This window comes from Acomys minous (genome assembly GCF_964271855.1).
Source record: "Acomys minous genome assembly, chromosome: 6".
Lineage (NCBI taxonomy): Eukaryota > Metazoa > Chordata > Mammalia > Rodentia > Muridae > Acomys > Acomys minous.
The window spans coordinates 81,976,118-82,001,797 of NC_140487.1; the positions used below are offsets into that span (position 1 = coordinate 81,976,118).

At 44.3% G+C, this 25,680-nt stretch overlaps 1 protein-coding gene across 3 annotated transcripts in view; it reads left to right on the forward strand.

The window, feature by feature from the left end:
- The window catches only part of PDE4B (phosphodiesterase 4B), a 540,265-nt gene that overhangs the window by 427,711 nt on the left and 86,874 nt on the right, over positions 1-25,680 (forward strand). For all 3 annotated transcript variants that reach the window (XM_084786194.1, XM_084786195.1, XM_084786196.1), the window contains 3 exons: positions 4,719-4,755; positions 4,855-4,925; positions 12,979-13,028. In XM_084786194.1, the coding sequence (XP_084642320.1) occupies positions 4,719-4,755; positions 4,855-4,925; positions 12,979-13,028 (158 nt within the window). The remainder of the gene's footprint in view (positions 1-4,718; positions 4,756-4,854; positions 4,926-12,978; positions 13,029-25,680) is intronic.

Consider the following 25,680-nt stretch of genomic DNA (forward strand, 5'->3'; position numbering starts at 1 on the left):
TGAAAGTATGGGGCTTGGAACAAGAAACTGGGCCTGAACCACATGCTTGATGACACAATGCAAAGGCCCAGGATATAACTACATGAGGCCCCAAATAAAAACACTAATCACTGATTTACCTACCTGTCCAGCTACAAATATGACTCACATTCAATCTTTCTTTTAGTGAATATGTACTTACATGTCAGCATTTTTGCTAGTAAATAAGACAGGTTTTGTGCCTTCAAAAATCTAAGGGGTTAATAAGTTAGTTAGTAGTTTTAATACCTTCAGATATAAGCGCAAGACCAGAGAGGCTTGTATGGGACTTTGGGAAGCTGGAGAGATGGCTCAGTGGTTAAGAGTGCCACCTGCTGTTCCTGAGGTCCTGAGTTCAATTCCCAGCAACCATATAGTGACTCACAGCCATCTATAATGCCATCTGATGCCCTCTTCTGCAGATAAAGCACTCATATGCAATAAGCAAATATTATTAAAAACAAACCACGGAACTACTAGGGAAGCCTGGCCAGGCAGCGTACATGGTTTATTGGAGAAGTCCCAGGTCATCTCGAGGAGGTAGGAAGGCTGCAAGGTGTGCACAGAAGCAGGCTGTGGCGCACGAGCTTTCTAGCTATAGGCAGGACTGTGAAGAGCTGAGGTTGGTGGAGCAAGAGCTCCTTTGCTGTGAAAGACCAAGGAACTGAAATGCCCCAAAAGGCCTTTAGGGGGAAAACTTGACAAGAGGTGTTTGGTTCGAAAACTAGCTGAGGAGGAAAGATGAGTTGAGGAGTGAAGGTAACTAAATAAGCATCTCGGGGCAACTTTGGCCTCCTGTGGGTGTAATTGCAAGAATGACGGCCTCAGCAGAGAGGGCTTGATGGGCAGTTCATAAAGGGTTGCAAATCAGGACTGACAGGGCTTAGCCAATGACTGTGGGATGAGGCAGAGGGAAGTCTTCCACCTGGCCAACACGGCACATGACTGCATTGTTCCTTACCAATTAGGCACTTCCTTCTGTTACACACAGTAATGGCCATGAAAGCGGTTTGTAACTGAACTATACAATAGAAACACAAGTTCTGTGAACCGCAGTAGGGGCAGGCATACATATCTTAAAGAGGCTCTTACCAGCCAGAAGACAGACAAGCAGCTGCCTAATTACCATCATAAAGAGTCACCACTGGTGACTATGACTAAATAAATACTATGGCTTTATGTGCCAAGAAAGACTCCTCATTTCTCACAGAACACCCATTTGTAGATGAGGAAGTTGAGACACCGCTTGCCTAACTCTCACGGGTGATAATAAAGTATCTGTGAAAGAAGACAATGCTGACCAGAGGGAGTTCTGATCTGTACAAGACAGGCTGAAGGCAACTCATTAGCCCAGCACAAGACGATTCCTCAGAGAGTGAAGAAGCAGAGAAACTCGAAGTAAATTAATAAAACTCAGAGTCTAGTGGTGAGAGTCAGCATTCGTGTGTGTGTGTTCTACAAAACTGCTTCGTGGTTAAGCTATGACCTACACACTCAGTTCCAAGACCCCCAAGAAGCATTTCTGCACGTGGCCCATGTTTAGTTTGCAAGAATGTGATGTTCCTATGATGTCACTAGAGGGCGCTCGTGTAACAGTTCTGAATATTTCACTTTGTTAGTGAGAAGGGCAAACTGCTTTCTCTAATAATCTGGGAAATAAATAAATAAATCAGTTTCCATAGTCAGATTTTTTTCTATTGCAATTCTTAACTTGTAAAATCACATATAACAATTTCAAAATAGTTCTGTAATCTGGAAAGCTTTCGTTCCATTTTCTTTGGTTTTTTCCTCCCCCTTGGTACTTGTTCCAAATCTGCTCATTTCTCTAACAGCTATCATACGACTTACAGCATTAGGTTAGTCACTCAAATGCTACTAAGAAACCAGTGCAGGTGGGTCTACCAATCCCTCTCCCACGTCCAGTTTCTGAATGTCCTGCTGTCCCAACTTCAAAAGTGCACTGGAAAGTCATTCCGACGTTGTCCTGGGGTGGCATCCCTCTCTTTAATTGTTGGCTTATATAATTTTACCAGTTCTCCAGATCACTTGCCCAGCATAGTCTATGTGTGGAAATGTATCTGAAGCTCCCAGTATGATTTGACTCAGTGTGTGGTGGGGTGTCTGCCTCCCTAAATGATTTCTTTTGACCTCCATTAGATATTTAAACTCCAGAAATCCAGGAGCCACAGACGATCTGCTTGACTCCAAATCAGTTTTCCTGTCCTCCAACTCACGTTATGCATGTTATGAACCATGTCAGCTTTATCTCCAAAATCTGAACAGACAGCAAGATCTTTCACCAAGCTGGACATCCGCCACATGAGAACGCAGGCAGTTGGGGTGCGAGTTACCACATGCCATTTGAGGCAACCATTTCTGACTTTTATCTTTCTTCTTTCCCTCTTTCTGAAAGCCCTGAGCTTCTTTGGCTTCCTGAACTACATATACTGCTGAGAACAAAGCCATCCCCAACCACACCGCCATGCCCACCCCTGCTGCCTTGGTGAAGCCTAAGCCTGCAGTGTTAGTCCCTGTCTCTACACAACCCTCCTGGTCCCATGGTACCACCTGGGTGTCCCAAGCTCCTTACACTCAGCATGTTTCCAGAAAAACACCATTGGTACCATAAAAACTCCCAACTCCTCTGCACACTTCCTCTCTCTGTTCATGACTATTTTCTAAGACGCTCTTTATTTTTTTAAACGAAAATACTATTTCCTTATGCAAGTAAATGCTGAATTCTGACAAGATCCCTGGCATCTCTTCAACACACTTCCTGTTCCTTTCTTCCCTGCACCTACTCTTTCACATTGCCAGTAGCCCTCTTACCGTTCCTCCTGGGGCTCTCCCTGGCCTTCCATGCCTCAGCATCCACAGCATTTTGCTTTTAAAAGCACCTTTTTGGCTTGTCTATCTCACCACCCTCACTGCGTGGCCTGTTTCTGTTGTTTCAATCATAATCATCAACACCACAGGCTCTGCCCCCCATATCCCGTGTGCAGGGGACCTTCTAACCTTAATCTCTACAGATGCCTAGAGTTAATGTGTTCTAACAGCCACCCACAGCTTATTCACGATTTTCCCATCTCAGACGCCTCGCTATTATCTTTTCTGTCATTGGTATCATCTATCATCTCTGCCTTCTTACAGACTATGTCCCTAAAAGTCCATCTCAAGCACTACTGACTCAGTCAAGCCCTCTGTGCTTCCACTAATCGATAGCTAATCTCTCTTTGGGGCCCGATTGAGAATCTATTATTTGTACTTTTCTTTTTGTGCTTATGTGTATTTTAATTTTAAAAAAATTTTTGTCTCCTTTATTATGTTTTGATTTGTGAGTTCGTGGCTTCTGCATATTTGATTTGTCAAGGTGTAATAAGTAACATCATAAAATAAGAAGTATAGTGTTGTTTTTTTTTAAAAGAAGTATAGTGTTTAAAGCACAGACTTGGAGGAGCAAAGAGACTCAGATCTTCCTCTTCCCAGCTCTGTGCTCTTAGCAGCTACTGGCTTGATCTCACCTGCAGTGTGTTTGCCTCATAGCTGCTGTGCCACTGGTAAATGAGCTAATGCATACACAAGCCAATCACACCAAGTGTGTTCACCACTTGCCCAGTTTTCTTTTTCTTATTACTGTCCAAACTGGGCCAACTTCAGAGAAGGCCTAACCAAAGACAAGGGTGGAAATTGCCACAACTGCGAGGCCCCTTGCTACAGCCCACATCAGAGAAGGGTGGATCTGTGTCCATGTGCTCCGCAGCTCCGGTACCTGACTTCACGTGGTGCTTGGTACCTGGCCGGTGGTTTAGTTACCACAGGATGCTCTCACATACTCATGAATGAAGTGCTGCCTTTGGGGTAGTGACAGAGGAGGTAGGCCAGACAGGGAGGGGCACTCGCTGCTGCCATCAGCTTCCAAGTTGCTGATTCACGGGGTGCCATGGAATTAACCTAATGTTGTTATGGTCTCCACTGCGGTTTCTCAAACCTGCAGCTGAAAGCCTGCTGAAGGCGGTCGTTAGCAGATTAAGGAAGTAGATGCCAGTACACGGAAAGCACATTGCTTCGAACACAGTTCTCAGTGATCCCAGGCACAGACTGAAAAGACAGGGGGCAGAGCGTGGTTAGGTCTTTGGGACCAAATGAGTGTCACTGTTACTGCTTTAGTAGGCTCAGTCTACACATTCCCATTAAAATTTTTTCCTTGGATAGTTTAAGAAGAAGGGGGAAAAAAGAATGTATTAAAAACAAAAAGTAATGGGATTCCCAGACAGAAATCTGAATTTAAATGGTATTAAAGCTGTGGTTCAAATCAACAAAAGCCAGGAAATCCAACGTTACCCTTTACGCAGCCCGTTAAAGCATTTTTTCCAGTGTACACTGTGCCTATGGGCAGCCCTCCCTTTGAGTCGCCTGGCTCGAGCAACCCAAATCCTCAAGTCACTTTGAATTATAGGACTCTGGGCTTGCCATTTAATGGAACCAGAGCCCTGAGGGCTCGTGCTCGCTTGCCAAAGCTCTTAGATGGAGTCACTGTCGGGCTGGAGTTATGAGCTGGGTGCTGTTTGTTTTCCTAGGCTCCCGCCTTCCTTCCAGGCAGAAGGGTGACTGGAAGAAGTGAGTTGCTGACGCTGATACTTAGCGTAACTTGTATGTCACGGCTGAAATTCATTTGTTCTGCTTCTTTCTCTTTTCACCAGACACGGCGATGACCTGATCGTCACTCCCTTTGCCCAGGTATGTATGTATCAGGCTCATTCGCTCTCCATCACTGGTGTGATTTTAAATACCCCTAACCTTTGCCCCCAACCAATTCTGAAACATTCTCCTTGGCAGGTTCTCGCCAGCTTGCGAAGTGTAAGAAACAACTTCACCCTGCTGACAAACCTTCATGGAGCACCGAACAAGTAAGCCCTGATGTTTTGCAGACTTTCAATTCCTTCCCACAAAAGCACAAAAACCCTGCAGAACACTGGACACAAACATTACCTAGAAACCTGCTCTACAAGCTGAGTTTCAACACGCAATGCACTTGAAAATAAAAATCTAAGTGCCATGAAGTTCACCCGTGTTTCAAAGATGATCACAGCCGCCTTGGAGGGTCATAGAACCCATGGTCTTGGAAAGGGTTGGGAGAGGCCACAGGCTCATCCCTGTTTTCTAGCAGGAAACCTTGAGTGTTCCAGCATCTGGCAATAGCTTGCGAATGCACCACGGGTCAGAGAAACACTGGGTCTCCAGCCTGACTCTCTTGGTCTTCCAGTCAGTCATCACCGCAGCACTATCTATATCCAGGGCATTTTGAAGCTATTCACCCAGCATTTATTTGGCTTCCTCCAGATAAACAGGTGAAGACGAGTGAGGGGAGAGCCTAAGCCGAACAGCCACTCTCCTCTCACTGTCCTGTGGTTTGCATCTAAGCCTCTTTGAAAAAAGAAGTTGGGTACCCCCGTGGAACCTCTCCCATCCTGGTTTCACAGCCGTTCTGCAGGCTCCCACCAGAATGCATCTTCCTGCATGCTATTTGTATGGTCATATGCCTCTCCCAGAAAGGCATTGCAGTGGACCGCTCTCTAAGATAAAATGTAGATGCTCATGCATTGTATCCAAGATGCCTCACGACCCAGATTAGGTTAATGTAATGGAAAACTGGTTGTATTATATTTAGAACAAAGTAATTGTTGAGCGTTCTTAATCTCAAACTCCAAAATTCAGACTCTTTGAACTCCGATAGGATGCCAAGAATGAAAAGATCCACATCTGGCCTCAGGTGATAGATAAGTCACATCTAGTTACATTAAAAATATCCTGTAAAATTACCACAAGGTTGTCTGTGGAAGTGCATGTGAACAAATGAACTTTCTATTCAGTCTTGATTCCCATCGCTAAGATTTCTCACCATGTATATGAAGATATTCCAGAATCTGAAACATAAACAAGAAGCAAATCTGAACCCTTCAGCACTCCGGAACACCCAACCACGACTTGGTCTTGGAGCTTTGCTTCCTGTGTATTCATTTATTGATCCATGCCACCAGTGTTTACTCCATTCGTGCTACTCCTGCATGCCTGCACATAATTGCACAAATATCACTGGTCAGTCACTTTATATTAAGCTCTGATGACCTCACAGTGGTCCATGCAGACAAGGTCTCTGCCCTTTCATGGCTTATGTTCTAACAAGAAGAGCAGGTGATTAAACCAATGAGGCATCAGTCGGAGTTTGTCCCAGCCACATGTTCAGCAACCAAGGTCAAGCAGTTTTCTCTCTGTCCCTCTCTACCCTGATCATGGATTCTCCCTGACTGTCTCTTCCTACTTGTGAGTGTCTTCTTGGCCATATTCTGACATATTTTATGATGATGAGTGTCAGTCATCTTTCTCAATGGGCTTTTGCTGGCCCTGGAAAGCCTACTTGAGTGGTCTCCATTTGGCCTAAGGGCATGCCAATGACCTGTCACATTGTCTTTATGGATCTTTGGCCATCACTAGACTGTGGTAGAATGCTGGGCACATGTTTTATGCTCCATAAATATCATGTGCGTGCGGGCGTGTGTGTGTGTGTGTGTGTGTGTGTGTGTGTGTGTGTGTGTGTGTGTGTGTTTCTGAATGAAGAACTTTTGAAAGATAGATCACTAGTTATTTAGAAATTTTCTGAAAAATTCAGAAATGGCCTCACCGTGGTATATTGTTCTCCACATAATTGGTTTCTGGGACTATATGTATTGGTCACATCATACAGTTCTGCCACTTGGAAATCATATACATGGGAAAGTTAATTATCTTCTCTGGGTCTTGGTTTCCTAAACTATAAGGTAAGATTATTATGAAGATTTAGTGAATTAATATTTGTATAGCATTCAAAGTGGCATATAGTATAGTGGTTGTGAACTATTATAACTGATAATTTATCTTGTTGAGCCTAAAGGGTTTTCATATTAATTATCTCCAGAAACAATAGTTGTGACAAATATTCTCACTTCCACTTTATGGAAAAGTATGGAGGCGGAGTGAGATTAAATGGCCTGAATGTGACCAACTACACAGCCCCTAGTGAGCAGCTGTTGTACTTGAACCAAGCATCCCAACCCCAGTGCAGGGCGCCTCTGATTAACAACACCTGTTAGCTCCTCCTGCTTGCAGAAAAGGTGGTTTGTATGGTTTGAACAGTTATGTAGGAGCGACTTATGAAACAGAGGACAGTAGGGGAGGCTAAAAGCAGACATTAGCTAAGTCAATCTCATTAGGAATGAAGCCCCAGGTCAGAGTGATACAGGTGGGACAGGGAGGAAGGGGTAAGTAAAGGCACATTTCAGAAGCATCTTTAGTGTAACTACCTGTGCCTTGGGCCAAACTGATAAGTTACATAGATCCAAGGAGAAGTGGGATGTGAACGGTGCTCCCAGTGCTATTTGTTAGCATGGGTGGAAATGTTCCTCCTCTGAGTCCTATTAGAGACATCTTAACTCTGCTGGTTAACACATTGAAGTTGCTTCCTTAAGACTTGCATCTTCAGATGGACATGTGTGTTCTGGGTCACACAGAGCTCCGGGGATCAGTTATCTTGAGACCCTAACTGTCATACACAGAATGGACCTAGAGCCATTATCACTCTCGACCTGAGGACCGTCTCTCAAACCATGATCCCTCGTGTCACCCTTGTCCAAGACGAGCCATCTTTATAAAAGTGAGCATGTCTCTAGCAGCAGCCATCTGCATCTACTGATCTTCTGTAAATCCGTATCTGTGTTTTATAGAGCTAGTCTTATTATTTATTTCAAGACTTTCTGATTATCTTACTTTGAGATGGGGTCTCCTTCTCTAGCCCCAGCTGACCCAGAACGTACGAACTCACTATGTGGCTCAGGCTGGCCTTGACCTCCTTTCTTAGCTTCTGAGGCACAAGAATCCAGGTGTTAGCAACTAGCCCCAGCTTGATTTCAATTATCTCTTTATAATCAGCATCAAAGGACAAAAATTTAAGGAAAATCAGACCCTCAAGAATTTCCACAAGAGGATCTGGGAACATCTTTGTATAGCTCTGGCTAAGACCTGAGTGTTGGGTTTAAGGCACAAATGGGCCCGCATGGCAGGGGTAGGTTAGCAAAGCTGAGGGTCCACTGGAACACTCTGCTCTACCAATAGGTAGTCAGTGCTCTCCAGCAAGTAAGAGAAGGAAGTGAGGATGAGATTGTCTACCAGGGGTGCACATGGCACACAAGGAGCATCCCACCCACATGCACTAGCTTATGTTAACAATTGGAGCTGTAAGATCCATGGAATTTAGAAGTTGCTTTCTGGGATATTTAACGTGGGTTCCAGGGTGCCACTCCCTGTCTTGAATGTAGCATTTAAGCAGTAATTATGTCCTTGGAGTGCTTTTCATGAGACATCTGGCTAGTGTGGTTTATTATGTGAAAAGGAACTCCCACATAGAACTATACTTCTCCTACGTTACGGTTTCTTTTATCTTTTGGCTCTTTGCTCTGTATAAAGCAGCCCATTGTCTGCCTGAGATTTGCCACCCAAAGGGTGAAAATCTTATAGTTTCTGCTGAGGAGGTTTCCTTGCACCTTAATGAAATGAGGGTTCGGGCCTGTATTTCTTGGCTGCAAATGAAAACCTACACTTCCGTTGTCCCAGGAGTTAATTTTGAAAACTGTAGCTTTCACTTGGGTTTGTTAACTCAGAGACATTTCCCTGAAGCACCTGATGGCTTCCAAAAGGACAGTTGTGAATGCTTGTTCCTCAGTACCTGAGGTGTCTTCTCCCATTGTCCTTCAGCAAGCACTGATGTGTGTGGCAACCAGGGAACTGTGCCATCTTTGCATTCACAGTTCTTCAAAAGCATAATTTGATCAGAATGTACATATTTTTTGGGGAAAAAAACCTTCTTCTTTCATGTGTACCTGGAATGTCTCTCAGACCTTTATGTATTTTGGCACAGGATTTAAATTAGCTGAGAATCATAAAATCTTGACCACTCAGATATGGAAAATACCTAGCCAAATTTCCTCAGAGTAAGTGAGGAAATATATGTGAGCCCCTCACACAGGACCTCACACACTGTAAATCGTCAGGAAGTAGTATTTGCTGCCTGTTCGCCTCAAGTGAGAAAGAAGCTGACGTTCAGTGAGCTGCCAGGGGCTACAGACTTGGAAGATGCCAGAGTCTGGATTGCGATTAAGATCCCTGGCTTCTGTTGCAGCCGCATTCTCTCTCCACTACACAATTCAGGCTGAAAAGCGTTAACAACTGTGGCCACAAACCTCCCGGTTCCCATCAACATTTTCAGTAGCCAGGTAAAGAACTTCCTACCATTCTTTTATAAGTTAGAGACTGCTGGAAACCAGGCAGCCTACATTGTTTGTTCTCCCTTGAGCCCATGAGCTTTCCGGCTGGCACTCTCATGTCTTACCAACAAGAATGTGGTTTCCAGAAGCCATCTATTCAGTAAAGTGTACTGAACCTCTTTTTTGGACCATGTATCAGGAAGAAGTGATAAAGCAAAAGCAAAAACAAAAACAAAAAAACCATGGCCCTTGCCTTAACTCCTACACAGGTGTACTCACCTGAATGAACAACTTTAAGTAAAAGCCATATTTTCACAAAATAACTTCCAAAATGAGAGAATTCACATAATGGGTAATTTCCAAGGAATTGTGGAAAGAATTGGATGATGTGAGTAACTATGCTACTAAGAAAGTAGGTGTTTCTAGAATTTAAAAAGCTGTGCCCCCTATTTGACCACTTCCCCTTGGTGGGGAGGCCTGGTGGCACTCAGAGAAAAGGGAAGAGGGTTATCCAGATGAGACCTGATAGGCTGTGGTCATATGGTAGGGAGGAGATCCTCTTCTGTCACAGTTCTAAGGGAGGCAAATGGGATATAATCTGAATAAATTATTTTAAAAATAAAAATAAATGAAAAGAAAAAGTCCTAGTTCATGATCATCTTTCACAAAAACCTCCTGGATAATTCAGGAAAATGTGTAGGACAAAGGTTGAAATGTGCTTTCAACCCATTGGATATGCAGGGAGAGGCGCATGACTCAGATGCCATGCCAGACTGCAGAGGTACAGCTAGGAATGAGACTCAGTCTTTCCTTACACTCCTCACACTTGTGCTGAAGAGACCCACAGGAAGATGGGGGTTGCACTACAGTACAATAGTAGAGTAAGTATAGGAAACTACACAGCACAGGTGAGGGCCCCTCATTCCAGTGTAAGTGCAGGACTGTCTGTGTACAGTCCCAAGTCATACAAAAGAGTTAGCCCCCGAGGCAGGCGTCTACAAAGTCCCAGCACTAAGAGAGAACATGCACAGTGGGCAGCCCAAGAACCAAGATGACACATAAATAGATGCAAGCTGTGACATCCCTATAATGTGTTGACATCATCGTAGTCTTTTCCTATCAATGACGGGTTCAGTCAATAGTCCAGTTCGGGGACTGCTACTACTTGCCAGGAAGTTGATGGGTCCTTCAGAGTTTTTAAAAGAAAAAGCCAGAGTGGATTCTGCTATGAGCAGGCCACCGGGTGGAAAGAATGACATACATGGATTGTCGCATGAGGAAATGGACCTTGGTATAGATAGAGCACCATGGGACCGGGAATGGCTAGACGAGGGACCTTTTTCAACGAGGAATGTAGTGTCCTTTTGAAGAGTTTTCATCTTCAACAGCAGGTGACGTTTCATATGGGGAGAGTTTCCCCAACAGAAAAGTGGACCGAGCATCAGCAAGAAAGGAGCAGAGTGAGCTCAGAGCAAAGGGAGAGACCAACCTTGGCCTGAGCAAAACGAACGTCAACTTTTCATGCATCCATTCATCTAACATGCCACTGAGTGTTACTGAGTCGTTGGCGTATGAAGGCTTTCTGGCTTAGCATCCTAGGACCCCAGGAGTGAACAAGTCTTCCCTTGCCTACATCGAGTTTACCTTTAATCTAGGGAGTTATGTATCAAACCCTAATTAGACAGTTCATATCTTAATTATAATTTTGGAGTTCAATAAGGGAGAAGTATAAAATGCACGAGAGCACACAGCCCGTCTGTGGTCTGAGATGAACTGTCAGACGGAGAGGAAGTCCAGGGATAAACTAGGGAGGTGTCGGGAGGACAGAGTGCAGAAGGCTTTGCCTACAAGCTGAGGGGTTTGCAACTGGATCCTTCAATTGCCCTGAAAACAAAAACAACAGCCCTCAGGATTAGTGTAGGACTGTTCAGCGCACGGTACAGTGAAAGGAGCTAGCTAGCACTTTGGATTCAGAAAACTTGGCTCTGAGTCTTGCCATGCCAGTTGGAAACCACTGCGTGTGCTGTAGTGTGTTTACTGTGTCTCCCTAGACTCCTGATCCCTAAAGGGAAATGATAAAACTCCCAGGGGAGGAAGCTGAGAGGCGTTCAGCATCATGCATAGCAGAGAGCAACAATCACAGCACAACGGTTTCCCCCGCGCTGTCACCCATGACCATTAGATGCTAAAGAGAGCCCCTGCCCAGGATGAGCTTGTCCACCCATGGGTGGTGGCTATGAACCCTGATGATGGGCTTATAGCTATAGGATGAGAACTGTAAGAAGTTCTCTTATCCCCAGGGGACATGATGGCTGGGGGAAAAGTCACTACTGTGCCTGATCAGTAGGCAGAGGCTGCCTCAGCAAGGGCCTTGCATGCCTTTCTCCATCCCTTAGAATCTGGCTTCTCCCTCAGACTGGCCTGTGCAAAGGAATTCAAAGAGGACTTTAAAATGCACATTATCCCTAGGCCTGTGCCAGACGTGAAAATGGGCTCTTCCGAAGCGGGGAAGGTGTTTATTAAATACCTCCCCCATGAGTCTGATGTTCATTTGTGTTACCATAACTCAAAGCCTGGGCCTAGCTGAGGAGCATGCTACCCACGCACAATACACCAGTTAAAGTGACAAATGATGACAAAAAACAGGACACAGAGAGAGAGAGAGAGAGAGAGAGAGAGAGAGAGAGAGAGAGAGAGAGAGAGAGAGAGAGATTGATTTTCAATGTTGTGGCACTGGGAGAACTAAAGCGGTTCATCAGGCTCCTGACCGGAACACTAGCTTTAAATAGAAGGCAAGAGGGGCCATAACGAGAGAGTTCTGGCCAAGCTGTGTTCTTCCCAATACTGATCCATCATCGTCTCAGCTCCAGGCCTGTCTCACAGAGTGCCCTGACAAGTTCTTAGCACCATGTGGATCTCTTCAGAGAGACAAGCTCACTCTCTGGTTGGCTCAGCCCTTGTTCTCTTTTAGCATGAGACCCACCCAGGAAAAAGTCCAATTTCTTGGGGTCTATTCTCAGTTGTCTAATAGCCACAGGGAGGGGCACGGGTATCTCTCTTTAGGATACTGTCACTAATGCCGGGACAGTTACACCCAGAACTTCTGGCCTAACTCTCTTTCTTGATCCTCCATGGAAAGCCACTTCCTCTAGCAAAGAAACCTGGATCACTGTGGCTAGGTATTACATGTGGCATTTGACAAATGATTTGTCCAACATCTCAATTTCCTGAGGTCCAATTAAGGTGGGTCCCGAACTGACAAATCTCAAAGGGTTCTTGTGGCTATGACTTTCTGTCCTCCGAGACCTGAGGCTCATGCTAACAGTTGGAGCAAGGCCTATGCAAGTGTCTCCTTTTCTGAGAGGCTCCTCCAGAAAACCTGAAATGGGGGTGGGGGAGGGCCTGGCAAGAGACCTGAGGTAACCAACTTCCTTCCTGGCAAGTTTTTGCATCCTGATGCTGCACAGAGGGAAATTCCAGGCCGTGTGGATGTGAGAGAATTACAATCATCTACCCGTGTTCCAAGAGCCTACCTTCCGGAGATAGCCTTATGTCACTGGATTGCTCGTTATGCCCTGGAAATCTCAGGGGTGGGGGTCAGGGATCATGGAAGGATGGGGGGGGGCTTTTCAATGCAAGCTCAGCCTCTGTTTCTGTTTCTCCACAGGAGGTCACCAGCGGCTAGTCAAGCTCCTGTCTCCAGAGTCAGCCTGCAAGGTAGGCCTCCTTAGGAGATCCATCTCTGTCTTCCAATAATAAATGGGTTTCTTATTTGGTACTGCTGTTAGAATCACAGCATTTATATGCACACAGTAACCCTCAGAAGCCTGGCTCTTGGTGACATTTTTTCAAAGACATATTGGACCTTCACCCCAAGTGAAGCCAAACTAAAAATACTTGGAAACAAAGCGTCCACTGTATGTCTAGGCCTTCACAATGAAATGTTTGGTCCTGCTGTTTCCGAAAGAGGAGGCTGACCTATGTCAAGGGGCAACTTGACCTCAGGTTGTTGACCTCAGTGAACACCAGGAGTGTTAACCTCAAACATTCCTCCACAGGGGTACCCACATTAGCCTGAGGTCTCCAAGGCACACTGATGGTTTTCCTCTTAGCATCAGCTAGAGTTACAAGTCGCTCTGCATCATAGCCAGGTGGAAAACCAAAGGTTCTCCCTAGGTCCCAAAACATTTTTTGGAGGTCACTCAGCAATTCTGTGCATCTGTTCTTCCTGTGTGGAATGGCCACTTTGAAGGAATATCACAGACATGTGTTCTACATGTATTTGTCACATGAGTTCTGCTCCTTTGAGCCCATCCCTCTCTTATAGCAGGGGGACTTCAGCCAAATGCCATAGGGATCTAAGATAGATGCAGCATGGTCCCCTGACATCTGATGGTACTCCTCCCCTGATAATTAGAGTCTTCTTCCTCTTTGGATGGCTGTGTTCTGCTAACGTGATGACCATAAATATCTCAGAAGTGCTGTATGTTACTAACTTTTGAATGAAGGGAACAAAAGCAGTGGATTCCCTTTGCTCATTGGCTTCTGAAGTGCTTGCAGTATATGCTTTTAAAACTTTTAGAAGAAAAAGGATGGGGAATAATAGCAACAACAACAAAAAGCCATGAAGAAAGGTGAGTGTTCACCAGAACCCTGTGATATAAACTAGAAAGAGGTAAACAGTGTTCTGCCCACAGACTTCAAAACCTCAGCGTGCTGATGGGCCACTTCCTTTAGGTATAAAAAGAAACAGAGTAGTGTCTTCATATGTAGCTGTGCTGGATCCTGGGAGATCAAAGGAGCTGTTTTGAACCGTCTGTTGTTTTATCTTATAGGCTTGCACACGAGGCAGCTTTGTTTGCCAGTTCTACCAACGTGTTTCTGATACCAATTTGAATAGTTAGAGTACATTCCCTTTTTCTTGTTATAAATGTGGACATATACCAGGAAGGTATTTGGTGCTTATGGGTCTATAAATTAGCTCATTAGCCAAAAGAGTGTCTGAAAAATGTTTTATGGTTATTGGCACACTGACTACAGCTTGGCATCTGGAGCTTTTGTAAACGCCTTTAAAACAATGGAGCAAAGAAATGACAATGCCACTCAAGGCTATTTGTTTTTGCCTGTCTTTGTGGCACACTGCAACAATCCTGATTTTCTCTGGGAAGAGACTGTGGTGGTACCAATTATTACCTAATTACTGGTTTCAAATTCTTCTCAATGGTAAGCCACAGCCAGGAGAGGGAGACACACATCCCGTGTTTTGTTCTTATTATCAGCTGAAATAAGCCGGGCAGATTTTTCCTGTTATTTTAATATTTATCAGCATATGACGGAGAGGTATGTTTAAATAGAAACTTTAAAGGGGAATGAAAAATGCATGGTTTCTAGTGAACAGCACAGAGTGCTGGAACACTGTTTAAAGCTTAAGTTTTCATTGAAATTTTATGAAAGAAAACCAGGTGTTTATTTTGAAGGACTGAATTTGAATGTCAGTTTTGATAGAAATAGGAGCATTAAGAAGCACAAGATGATGGTTTGAACACCTTCAGCAACAATGTACTTTGTCAGCAAAGCCTGCCTGACTTCCATGGTATGGAAGCAAGGAGGAGAAGCCAGAGCTTAGAAGATGGCGCCTCTGTTGCTTCTTCCTCTTCCTGGTTTTCTGTCTTGCTTCTTTGCCTTCTCCTCCTCTCATTTTCTCACTCCTTTTTTCCTCTTCTTTACTTTGTGCTCCTTCTCTTCCTCTTCTGTCTTCTCTTCTTCTGCTTCTTCATTCATACACATGAAATGTGATTCACAGTAAAAGTGAATTCTTCAAATCCAGGTGAGATTCCTGCACTTACCGTGGCTGTTGCTGAACAACCGAGCCTCTGAGTGATGAAATCTCTCGGTCCGAGACACCTCCTTTCCTCCCTCTCCTGGACCAGACTCTCAGCTCCTGGAGCTCAACAGAAAAGTCTTGTCTTTGAAAAGACAACTTTTTTTTTATTTAGCATAAGTGCTCCTGTTTTGGGTGACAACTCGATTCTGGGATGCACTACGAATTCCCAGTGGTGTTTCTCCCACTGGTACCCAGGTTCCTGAGGGCAGAGGCTGCACCTTTCTCATCTCTCTGTATTCCTAACACAGTGAATTATTTCTGCACAGTAGAAAGAGAGTAATGTCAAACTGACCAGAACTCCATACGCATTGGACCCTATTTGAAGGAAAGTGCTCATGAAAGTAAAATGTAATATCTCTGTGTCTGGGAAAATATTCACTTCTGTTTTTTTCTTTCATAATCTTAATTACTTACTGTCTTGAAATAGAGTATTTTGGGGCAAAAAATTTGGTAATCTCTTATATATGTCAATGTGTCCGTGCAGGCTTTGAATAAGAAAGAGTAAAGTCTAAGAAGGTAACTCTCTGTGGACAAAGTAGGAAAGGCACCATTCAATAATGAAAGGCCAAAGCCAGGAAGGCCAGTCCTCATGCCCATGCACACAAGTCCAGGAGGCCACAGTAAATCCTCTTGCAAGTGCTGAAAATTTTGAGGTTAATGAGCAGCTCATCTGCATAAAATCGTCACTTCCTTTTGAATTTGTGAATTCTTGGCTTTTTCTGGTTACGATTGAAACAAAAAGGGGGAAAGGCAGAATAAAAGAAAGAAAAGTCTAAAACAAGGCAAGAACTTGAATTCTTTCACCTGGACACATTCAAAGTGAAAGATCAAAAACTCTACATTTCAGGACCTATGACTATTTCCAAAGGAAAAACAAATCAAATAATCAAAAATAAATAAATAAATTTGTGTACAGGTGTGTGGTTATGTGACAGCTGCCACACTTTCCCCACACCCTCTGTCCTAAGCCCTTCCATCCGTGCTTTTGAGTATGTCATTAAAGAATATAAATTATTTATATTATTTATTTAAGATATAAATATACTGAGAGGATGAATTACTAAGTGATTACTGCGTTTGCAGAAGGATTTTTTCCTTGCCAAAAGCATAAGAGAAGCATTGCTTTTAGAAACGTTCACCTCTGACTCACATAAATGACTTGCTTTACAACAAGAGGCATCACACGTAGAATTTTGACGCATCCAGGGTGATGTGTGAAGTAGGACATTCCATCATATTTCACCTCAACTTCGTCAATGGCCATACACATCGTGAGGATCGCCAACTGCAAGTGACCTGCTGTTTTTAAAGTAACCCAGAAGTTGACAGATCATCCAAAATGGCAGCCAACCGTGTCAACAAGATAACTAAAGAGAGCTGCCTGGAGGTCTCCAGGCCAGACTGCTACAGTCATAGCATCTCTCTCAGCTCGGGTGTCTGCAGCACAAACTGTGGTGGTTTTCCACATGAGTCAATTAAAATATATTTCAAGGAAAGAATGTATTTGGACAAATAGGATGAGGAAGCAGAAGTCTTCCAGTGAAGCATGAAATGTGCTGACCTAGCTGAGCAGCAGGCTTCATTAAGGCTTCGCCCAGGCTCCAGGGAGCCTATGTCCTCTAATAACGCTTCGAGGCCATTCTGGAAGGGGTGACACCCCCAGCTGGTCACTGGACGAAGAAGTTTCCTTTCAGGAACTCAGTTTCTCTACATGATTCCTCGTGCATCTTTACTCGGTTTTGGTACATGGTCTCTAACCCTGAACAACTCAGAAAACTGAGGCTTTGCTAGAACTCCTGGGGTCTAGGATAAGAGGGGGCTGGGCTGTACGGGCAGAGGTTCCTCGGAGAACCATGGCCGCAGCTTCAAAGCAGATCCGTGTCAGGTGACTGGAAAGGAAGGCCAGCCAGCGCAAGCTGAACCTTTGCTTGGTTTCTGCATTAAGCAAGAACTGTCAAGCAGGATTCCAACACGTGAGCAAACAGGAATCAGGGCAACCGTGTAACGAAAGGCCCTGAACACTCAAGACAAAGGAGATACTGAAAGAAATTAGAAAAAGAAAAAAGGGGGTGGGATAAAAAATAGCAGACATATTCTTCAGTGTTCAGAATGATATGTGTAACCTAAATAGCTGGGACACTCTGCTCAATTACACACCATGAGTGTATAAAGAACCTGTATACAAAACAAAATCATAAAATAGAATTATACCAGAAAAGCTGGGCAATTCTCAAGGTAGTTCTCAAAATGGTTTGAAAAAAAAAACTGTTTCGTCTAAAATCTCCAGCATGTAAAAGCTTACCCCAGAGCACAGACACTGACTGAACTGTCTACACCGGTTTGCAATTATTTCATATATGTCTAAATTTAAGAACGGGCAACTGCAAAATCATTAGTAAGTCAGGTAAAGTGTGAACAGTTAGAACATCTCCCTTGAGTGAACAAAGCTAAAAATAACATCTTGCTAATTATTAGCGGCCGCTTTCACTTGTTCAGAATTAATTTCTTCATTTAACAGGAAAATGTTTTCCTCATATCAAACAGGACATGGGGACAAGCAACATCTAGTCTCTCAGTAGTTGCAGAATGAGGTGAGTCCGTTCCTCATGGACTCCACATCGTGTTTTCGCACTGCTGAGAGACACCATCCTCCCCCTCCCCCTGAAAGCTGGAATCATGCATGTTAGTAAGTATTTCAGTTATGCGATTGACGTCAATGGAGTCATTAAATAGATTGCTGGCCCTCCCAGAGGCAAATCACTGCCAGGGACCTAGATACAGACACTTTTTTTCCCCCAAAGACAACCATCAGGTTTTGCTATGAGAGAAAACGAAAAGTTTACACTGTGGCCGACTTGTCTCCGAACAGTTTCTTTTTGTCCTTTGCATTTTAATTCCGGCCTTTCTTTCTCTTTGGTTACAGTAGACTCCAAAAGACACCCAGATATCATTACCTAAATGTCTTGTGCACAAAAGTATCTCCTGTAATTGAGACCAAAGAGGAGGATACTCCACTTTGAAAAAAAAAATCAATGTCTACTTTTCCTTTGTTCAGCCCATCTTGATGTTTAATTCAGTATCGTACATTGCTTGGCAAATCACTATTGTCTGCTACTGAGGTTGTTTGACGTTTGGACCCTCAAACAAACAGTTTCCTTCAACACACACACACACACACACACACACACACACACACACACACACACACACACAAAATCTGCCTTTTCTGCTGCCTTTGCACAGCTAAAGCTGCAGCCCTCATCTGTGAATCAATCTTTCTGCAGCTGCCACTGTGCCTGAGCACCCGGGCTCTGCAGCACAGGGTGGGGGGGAGGCTGGGAAGATAAGCTGGTTCTCACGGCTGCCTCATCTGCAGCAGTACCACCGTAGCAGGCTATCCACGTGCCTGTGTTCTCCCAAACCTCAGCTGCTGCCTGCCTCAAGCCTGGTCACGCAGCAGCTTCCAGGCCTGTCAGAGAAAGCCCTTCAGGACACAGCTGCGTCTTCCTGGGAATGCCTGCAGGCTCTGTTTACCTGAGCTGCAATTGGAATGACTGCCAAGGACTCGCCCTACACCTGCACTCTTCTCCCACCGAGGCTCAGAACCAAAAAGCCGTCTCCATCATCTCTTCGGATGCCTCCCTCAGCATCTTCCATGCAGGATGCAGACTCTCCTTCTCACTTCTTCCTTGTCTCTCCACTCCATGCTGCTAGACACTTGAAACTTCTGGTAACCTTTCTTGATTCACATAGAGACCCAGGTTCCAGGTCTTTCCTGCTCTGTCCCTTTTTCCTGCAGTTCAAGCTTGGGAGAACATTGTCACCATCACAAATTTATCTCTTTTATCTTTTGGAACAGACACCTTCTTTAGTCATTTCTCTAGTTTTCCCTTCTCTCCTTCAATGAAAGACGGTTTTTCTATCCCAAAAACGTTATAGTTACCTTCCAAAGTGGTTTGTTGTCTATACTGTTTGTCTTTTTTTCTGACATGCTTCTTCTAAACCTGGTTATAGGTTGTTTTGTTTTGGGGTGGTGCATGTTTGTGTGTGTGCGTGTGCGCGCGCGCGCGCGCGTGTGTGTGTGTGTGTGTGTGTGTGTGTGTGTGTGTGTGTGTGTGTGTGTGTTGTTTGGTCATTTTTCCTGGTTTGGTTCTTCTTTGTCTTTGAGGTAGGACCCAGCCTTCTTACCAGGCTGTCGGCCCTCAGAACACTGCTCCTAACCTTTCTTGCCCTACTCTTCCTATTGCCCCACCCCTGCCTTGCTCAATTTGCAATTGTGTGAGCTAAACATGCCAGCTTCCTGTCTTCTGACTTTCCAGACTGACTCTTTTCCCAGGGCTGCGTATGTTTTCTGATTCTTATATCCTGGAGTGACAATTAAAATAAACATGTAGTTTTGATATAAGGCCTAGTGTATAGTATGTATTTAGAAAATACAAACAATTTAGTCATCTCCATCTGGAATGTGCATTTTTTTACCATTTAAGACTCTATTTATCTGACATCTTGAGAATGTGTCCCTCTCATATCCTATTCCTTTATTATCTCAAAAACTTTTATTAGTGTCTCAAAATCCCAAGATAATACTTACAATATCTTGTGTTCTCTGCTATTGATCCACAAGCATTTCAAGTTCATATATAAACCCTCTTGCTTTATGCTGCCAACTAAGAATATTAAACTTAACAGATGCCTGATAAGTGTCTATAGAATGAACAAATAGCACGGGATGATTGCCCAAGCTTGAAATCAAAATATTGAAGGAGCTGAGGTGCTTCCTCAGCTTTGTTCAGGCTTGCCTAAGTCTCTACTGGCTCTCTGCACATGCGCACAGTGCTGACATCCCTGGCTTGCCTTCACTGCACGTGACATTCAAGGGAGATGAAGTGAACTCTGTTCTATCACTTCAGGGAGAAGTAACAAAGTGAAAAGAAATAGAAAGAAATGAAATGACTAAATAAGTATAGCTTATCATACTAAATAGTTCTCTCAGTGCCTACCACAGTGCCGGCTACAAACTGGGTACTTAATAACACATTGAGTTGAATTAAGTTACAAATCTGGGTCACTCTCTCAGCAAATTATTCTCCACAACTTGGTTTTCTCATCTGGAAAATGGGCACTTCAATTTTCTATCTCATAAGGTTGTTGTTAGAGTAAATAAGAAAGGCTATGTGAACTAGTTATGAGGGAGTTAGGGTACCAGTTCCAAATTCCAGTTCTAACCGCCTGACCTTGGGACAAATTACTTAATCTCTTTGTGTGTTGGTTGCCTCACCTTCTAATTAGTATGCAAAGTGCCCATGTCCTAAAAGCTACTTATAAGGATTAAATGACTTAGCAGAGTGAAAACAATGGGAAAAGTGCAATTGGGCGTCTATAGCATGCATCACATGACCTCAGCAGGCCTCACACGGGGCCTAGCTCATGGCAGACGGTCAATATGTGGGAGCTAAGAATGCTTGACTCCTGGTATCAGAGGGAACCAGAACAGAAATCACCCTTGATAGGTTCTGGCTGACTTCCCTTCCATGGTAATATGGCACCCTCATCCCCCTTAGCTGCAGTTTCACTTTTGAAGGTTTCAGTTACCCTTGCTCAACCTGATCCAAAAGTAATAAAGTGAAAGTCCCACAGGGGGGGGGCATCCATAAGTTCTCAGTCCTGTGCCCTTCTGAGTGGCACGATGAAATTGTGTGCCATCCTGATCTCTCCTGGCCAGAATGAATCATCGGTTCATTTTGCAGATCTATACTGTAGAGTCCACCTGCCCGTTAGTTCCCTAGTTGCCCTCTGGGTTGTGAGATTGGATACTGTGTTATCTACCACAGTCTTCAGGTAACCCCAACTTTGTTTACTGCAGTAACTATTCTACTGTACTGCTGCTGATCTCTGACTGTGCCTAACTCATAAGTGAAACTTCATCACTGGTACACGTATGTAGGAACAGACATCACATGCAGGGTCCGTTCAGCATTACCTGTAGTTTATGGCGTGTCCTGGGGTCTTGAAATATGCCTTTTGAAGATAATTAGGGACACTGTGTGACCTGATTTTAAACACTTTCCTCCTCTTCTCATTAAAAATAAAAGTCTGGTTATGTAGAAATACTCAGAGTTGAACACAGGATTCTCTACAACATGCATTAAGGAGATAGAAAGCAGGCGGGAAAAATAAGCTAATAACAACTACGAGCAGCTACCAAGTCTGGCTATTACATTTAAACACAAATTGCCACAAAGAGCAAATGGCTCTAGCTCCTGGCAAGGCAGATCTCAGACATCTGAGCTTTGTCTTGCATAAACCCATGAGGACGTCACTTTGTGTGTTAGCCTGAGTACCGTCGCACGGCTCACTGCAGCTGCGCTTAAATCCAGCCTTCAGGGTTGAGACACACCTTTCTAGGCACAGGTTTTTCCAGCACAAGCAGCTCAGCAGGGAGTCAAAGTTGAAGCCAGCTCATATCTGACCTTTGTAGACAAGAAAAATCCTACTGGCTGAAGAAAACATGGGGAGGTGGTGGGTCAAGGAGGTTTTGGCTCCTTCCTAGAGAGACAGCAAGCCCCACTTCACTTACTGCTGGGACAGGGAAAACCCCCTATGCACACCCTACCTCCACTCTCCTCTTCCCATGGGTAGGTTGAGTTTATCCTGCAGAAGGAAAAAAGCGGAAAATTGCTAGGAGGAAGCAGAGGAAGGAAGGGGGCTTTCGACGTGTCCTTTCCTACTCCTATCCCAGAGATAACATGATCCTCAGGAACAGGTTGGGTTCTGCTTGCTGCTGATGGTTGTGGGCTGTTTCTGGAGCTGTTCTCAGAAGCCAGGCGCATTTCAGGGAAGGGTTTCACTGGAGAGAAGAGAAACAAAGCAGGGACTGTCCCCTTGAAATAGAGAACAGGCAACAGAGCCCGCAGAATATGCGTGCATTGTCTTGACTTCCTCCCAGCCAGAGATACTGACAAGGACCAAGAGTGACACTCGGATGTGTCCATTTCTTACCCTGGCCTTCACCGTGTCAGATGAAGTGGACATCTGACTCATTTAGCCAGCAGAGGCAGTCCCGGCAGATTCTGTAAGCTGTCTCTGAACCCTCAAGGGTACTCTGGTCTTCCCATTTCCAGGGCCTGGAGTCTAGCTAGCATGAGAAATGTCCAAAGCTCCGCATGCCTGCCTGACAACAAGAGAGGAAAGAAGCCAGTGATGGCTGTTTCCAGATGCAGGCACAATGCTGTCTCCTCTGGATCTATTTTCTACTACCTGTTGTTTTTGCAGGTATTGTTCCTCACAGATTCAGAAGGGGAGCTTGTCGGAGCACCTGGCCTTACCCAAGACAGCAGGTTAACAAAGTGATAGGTCAGAACTGGGATACAGATCCTTGTTTCTAGAAATCCCATGATTTCTGCACTTACAGGCACATACCCACACATTTACACATAGGCAAAATAGCATCTTTTCTTAAAAAGGGCTGGTTCTTCAGTTGGAAACAGGTACTGCTCTTGCAAAGGACCTATACCTCCAGCTGAAGGAAATCCAAAGCCGTCATCTGGAGTCCAGGGCCCCTAAATTCACGTGGACACACACAGGTAGACAAACACACATACACATCATTTTTAAATGAGGAAAACAAATTTTTCTCATTAGAGAAAGCTTGCATTTTTTCCTGCGGAGGCTGGTCACCTTGTCCCCACTGACAGGCTGCTGCAGTAGGACCCTGCTCTGGTGTTTATAGTCTAACACAGGCTTCTTACAATGCTTGTATCAGTGCACATCTGATAACTGCAATGACAGCACATGATGCTAGGACTTCATCCCACTTTTTCACACATAAAAGAAGGGACAAGGCTAAAAATCTGCTAGAGCTATGGTAATGTTTAAATGAGTCTTTATTCGTAAATCATGTATAACTTTATCTGGCACTTAGTTTTACTTACATTTTCTCTAATTGTTGTTATCTCTTATCATGGGGACTGAAGTAGATTGACACACAAGGAAGAGCTTTGTCAATAAGCGACCTTGAACTTGAGCCCTGAAGACTGAAAAAAAAACCTAGTTGGATGGTCACTGAGAGAGAAACTAATACCTCAAAGGTACTTTACCCACAGACTCTGATTTCTATAGCCCCAGTGAGGATCAAGGTGAGAGAGAGGAGGCCACAGTACTTTCTGGCTATGGGAGATAAGTAAACTTTATTGTCATTTTACTTGGGAGCCATGGAGTGATTTTTGAGAACAAGACTGACGTGAGAACACTAGAATTTTAAGCACCGAGCTCCAATCTGAGTCCCAAGGCAGAATGATTAGCAAGGCCTGAGTTCCCAGGACCAGAACCTTCTCCACCATCATAGTCAGCCTAGGCCTTCCCACCCATCTTGGGGATAAGAAGGCAGGTTCTGGAGCTAGCCATCCCGTGCTTTAGTCCTTCTAGTTCTTTCTTTCTCTGTGATTACAGATGAATGATTCAATATATCTGGGTCTTGATTTTCTCATCTGAACAATGGATCATCCTAAGTCCAAAATTAGTCAACTGTATGTAAAGAGTTCAGTTTAGTGGCTGCTACATCAAAGGCACTAAATGGATGCTAATTGGTGGTAGGTTTTTTTTTAAACATTTATCACATTTATTTAGTTGGTATGTGTGTGCATGTGTATGCATACATGTGCATACCCATTGTGTGTGCATGTGTGTGCATATATGGGCATAATCCCTCATGAAGTTGAGACAACTTGCAGATCTTTCTTTCCATCTTACAGAGACCAGGAATAGAACCCAGATTGTCAGGCATGGCAGCAAGCATCTTTACTGGCTGAGCCATCTTGCCAGTCCCAAAGAGGACAATCTTGATTTAGGAGTTAAGGTACATTTGGATAAGAAAGAGTTTTCTCTCAGTGACAGAGAACCTGCAAGATTGGGCAGCTGTCCAGCTGTTATGGGTTCGGGGAACTTGAAACAACGTCTGTTGGGTCAAATTAGGTTTAGAGCTTGTAAAGACCGGGCTGACTGCTATCTACGCGGTCAAAAACTGACGGCTTGGAAGAAGACCCTTCTCACTTTCTGTGGCTATGTAACTGTTTCTCTAGGAGCTCAAGACAAACCCAAGCCTCTGAGTTCCCTGTTCTCCCTGTCAGGAAGGACAGGTCCTCAGAAGGACTACCTATCCCAGGAGAACCTAGCACAGCTAAGCCAGGCCAAGTAAACACTCACTGGAAGCCAGCCTGGGGCTCTGCACCGGGAAAAGGCTTTTCACACATTTGTAAGCTCAAGTGACTGTGTGCCAAGCGTGTCTTCAGGTCTTCATGAGGCAGCTACCCAGGGTCGTCGCCTTGACAGACAGTGACTCTTCCACGTCTGCTTGCTGCAGCTGCTACTGTGGACATGCATGCAAATGTTCCTTGAGCCAGTTTGTCACTTTTCTGTTCTAGGAGAGAATAAGGGTTCTTGAGAAGAATTTTGTCAACACAGTATGTCTGCTCCCAGTGATCTGCTTTTCCATTTAGTTTCCTTCCCTCTCTCATAAAGAGTCTTCTCTCAAGGCCCCTTTTCCTTCCCTCCTGTCCCCATGGCCCTCAGTCTTCCCACCTTCTACCTAGTTCTCTTAAAGCAAGCAGTTCAAATTGCTGCCTCTGCCAAGCTTTTTCCTATTACCTGCTGTGGGTAAGGGCTCAGTTCATTCATCTTACATGGGACCAGGCATGCCCTCTCTTCTCCCGGCATCCATTTGTTTGGTTCAGTATGTATTGCTTAAACAATATCTTTTAAGGAAAGAAGAGGTGATGATGTTCTTGACCTTGAGCTTATGCAAGGACTGCACAGATGGGGCCTTCTTTAATTTCAGTTTCCCAATTTAGATGTCATCCTTGTGTACCAAATAGCTGTACATCAATTAGCTACAGCTTACTGGTTAAGTAAAGGTCACCATGCAGCCCCGCCAAGTTGACACCTCAAGCCATTTTTATCACGGGCACCAACCATGCACCGAAGCACACAGCCTGTCCAAGAGTAAACAGGCTAGAGTGGTACTTCAATCGCTACAGGCTGGATACTTAAAGTCAAGAAAAATGAAAATCTCCATGGGCCTGACATCTTGCTTCCATCTCAGCTCACAGCATTCTTCTCAAAATCAGAGTGCAAAGGCAGAAGTGCAGAGTTTTGTATTTGTACGCCTTGATTGTATGTGCATTAGCTGCAGTGTCACAAAGCATTCTGGTTCTTACCTTCCATTCTATGTGGGCAGCCAATCACAGGGAAAGAGAAACCCTTAGGCTTCAGCTTTGCAAAAAGCCACTTCCTGGATCTCCACCAATCACTGAAAACCTCAATTGAGATCAGTTATCTTTAACAGGTTAATTTGCCCAGAAATGTCTTGAGGGAAGTTAGAGGGACCGCAGGTTTGAGAGTTCTATACCCTCTCTCAGACTTTGCAAATTTGAATTCCAAATTGACTCTCAAAGTAATCTTTCAGATTTCTTTATTTTCAAATCTGAGGAA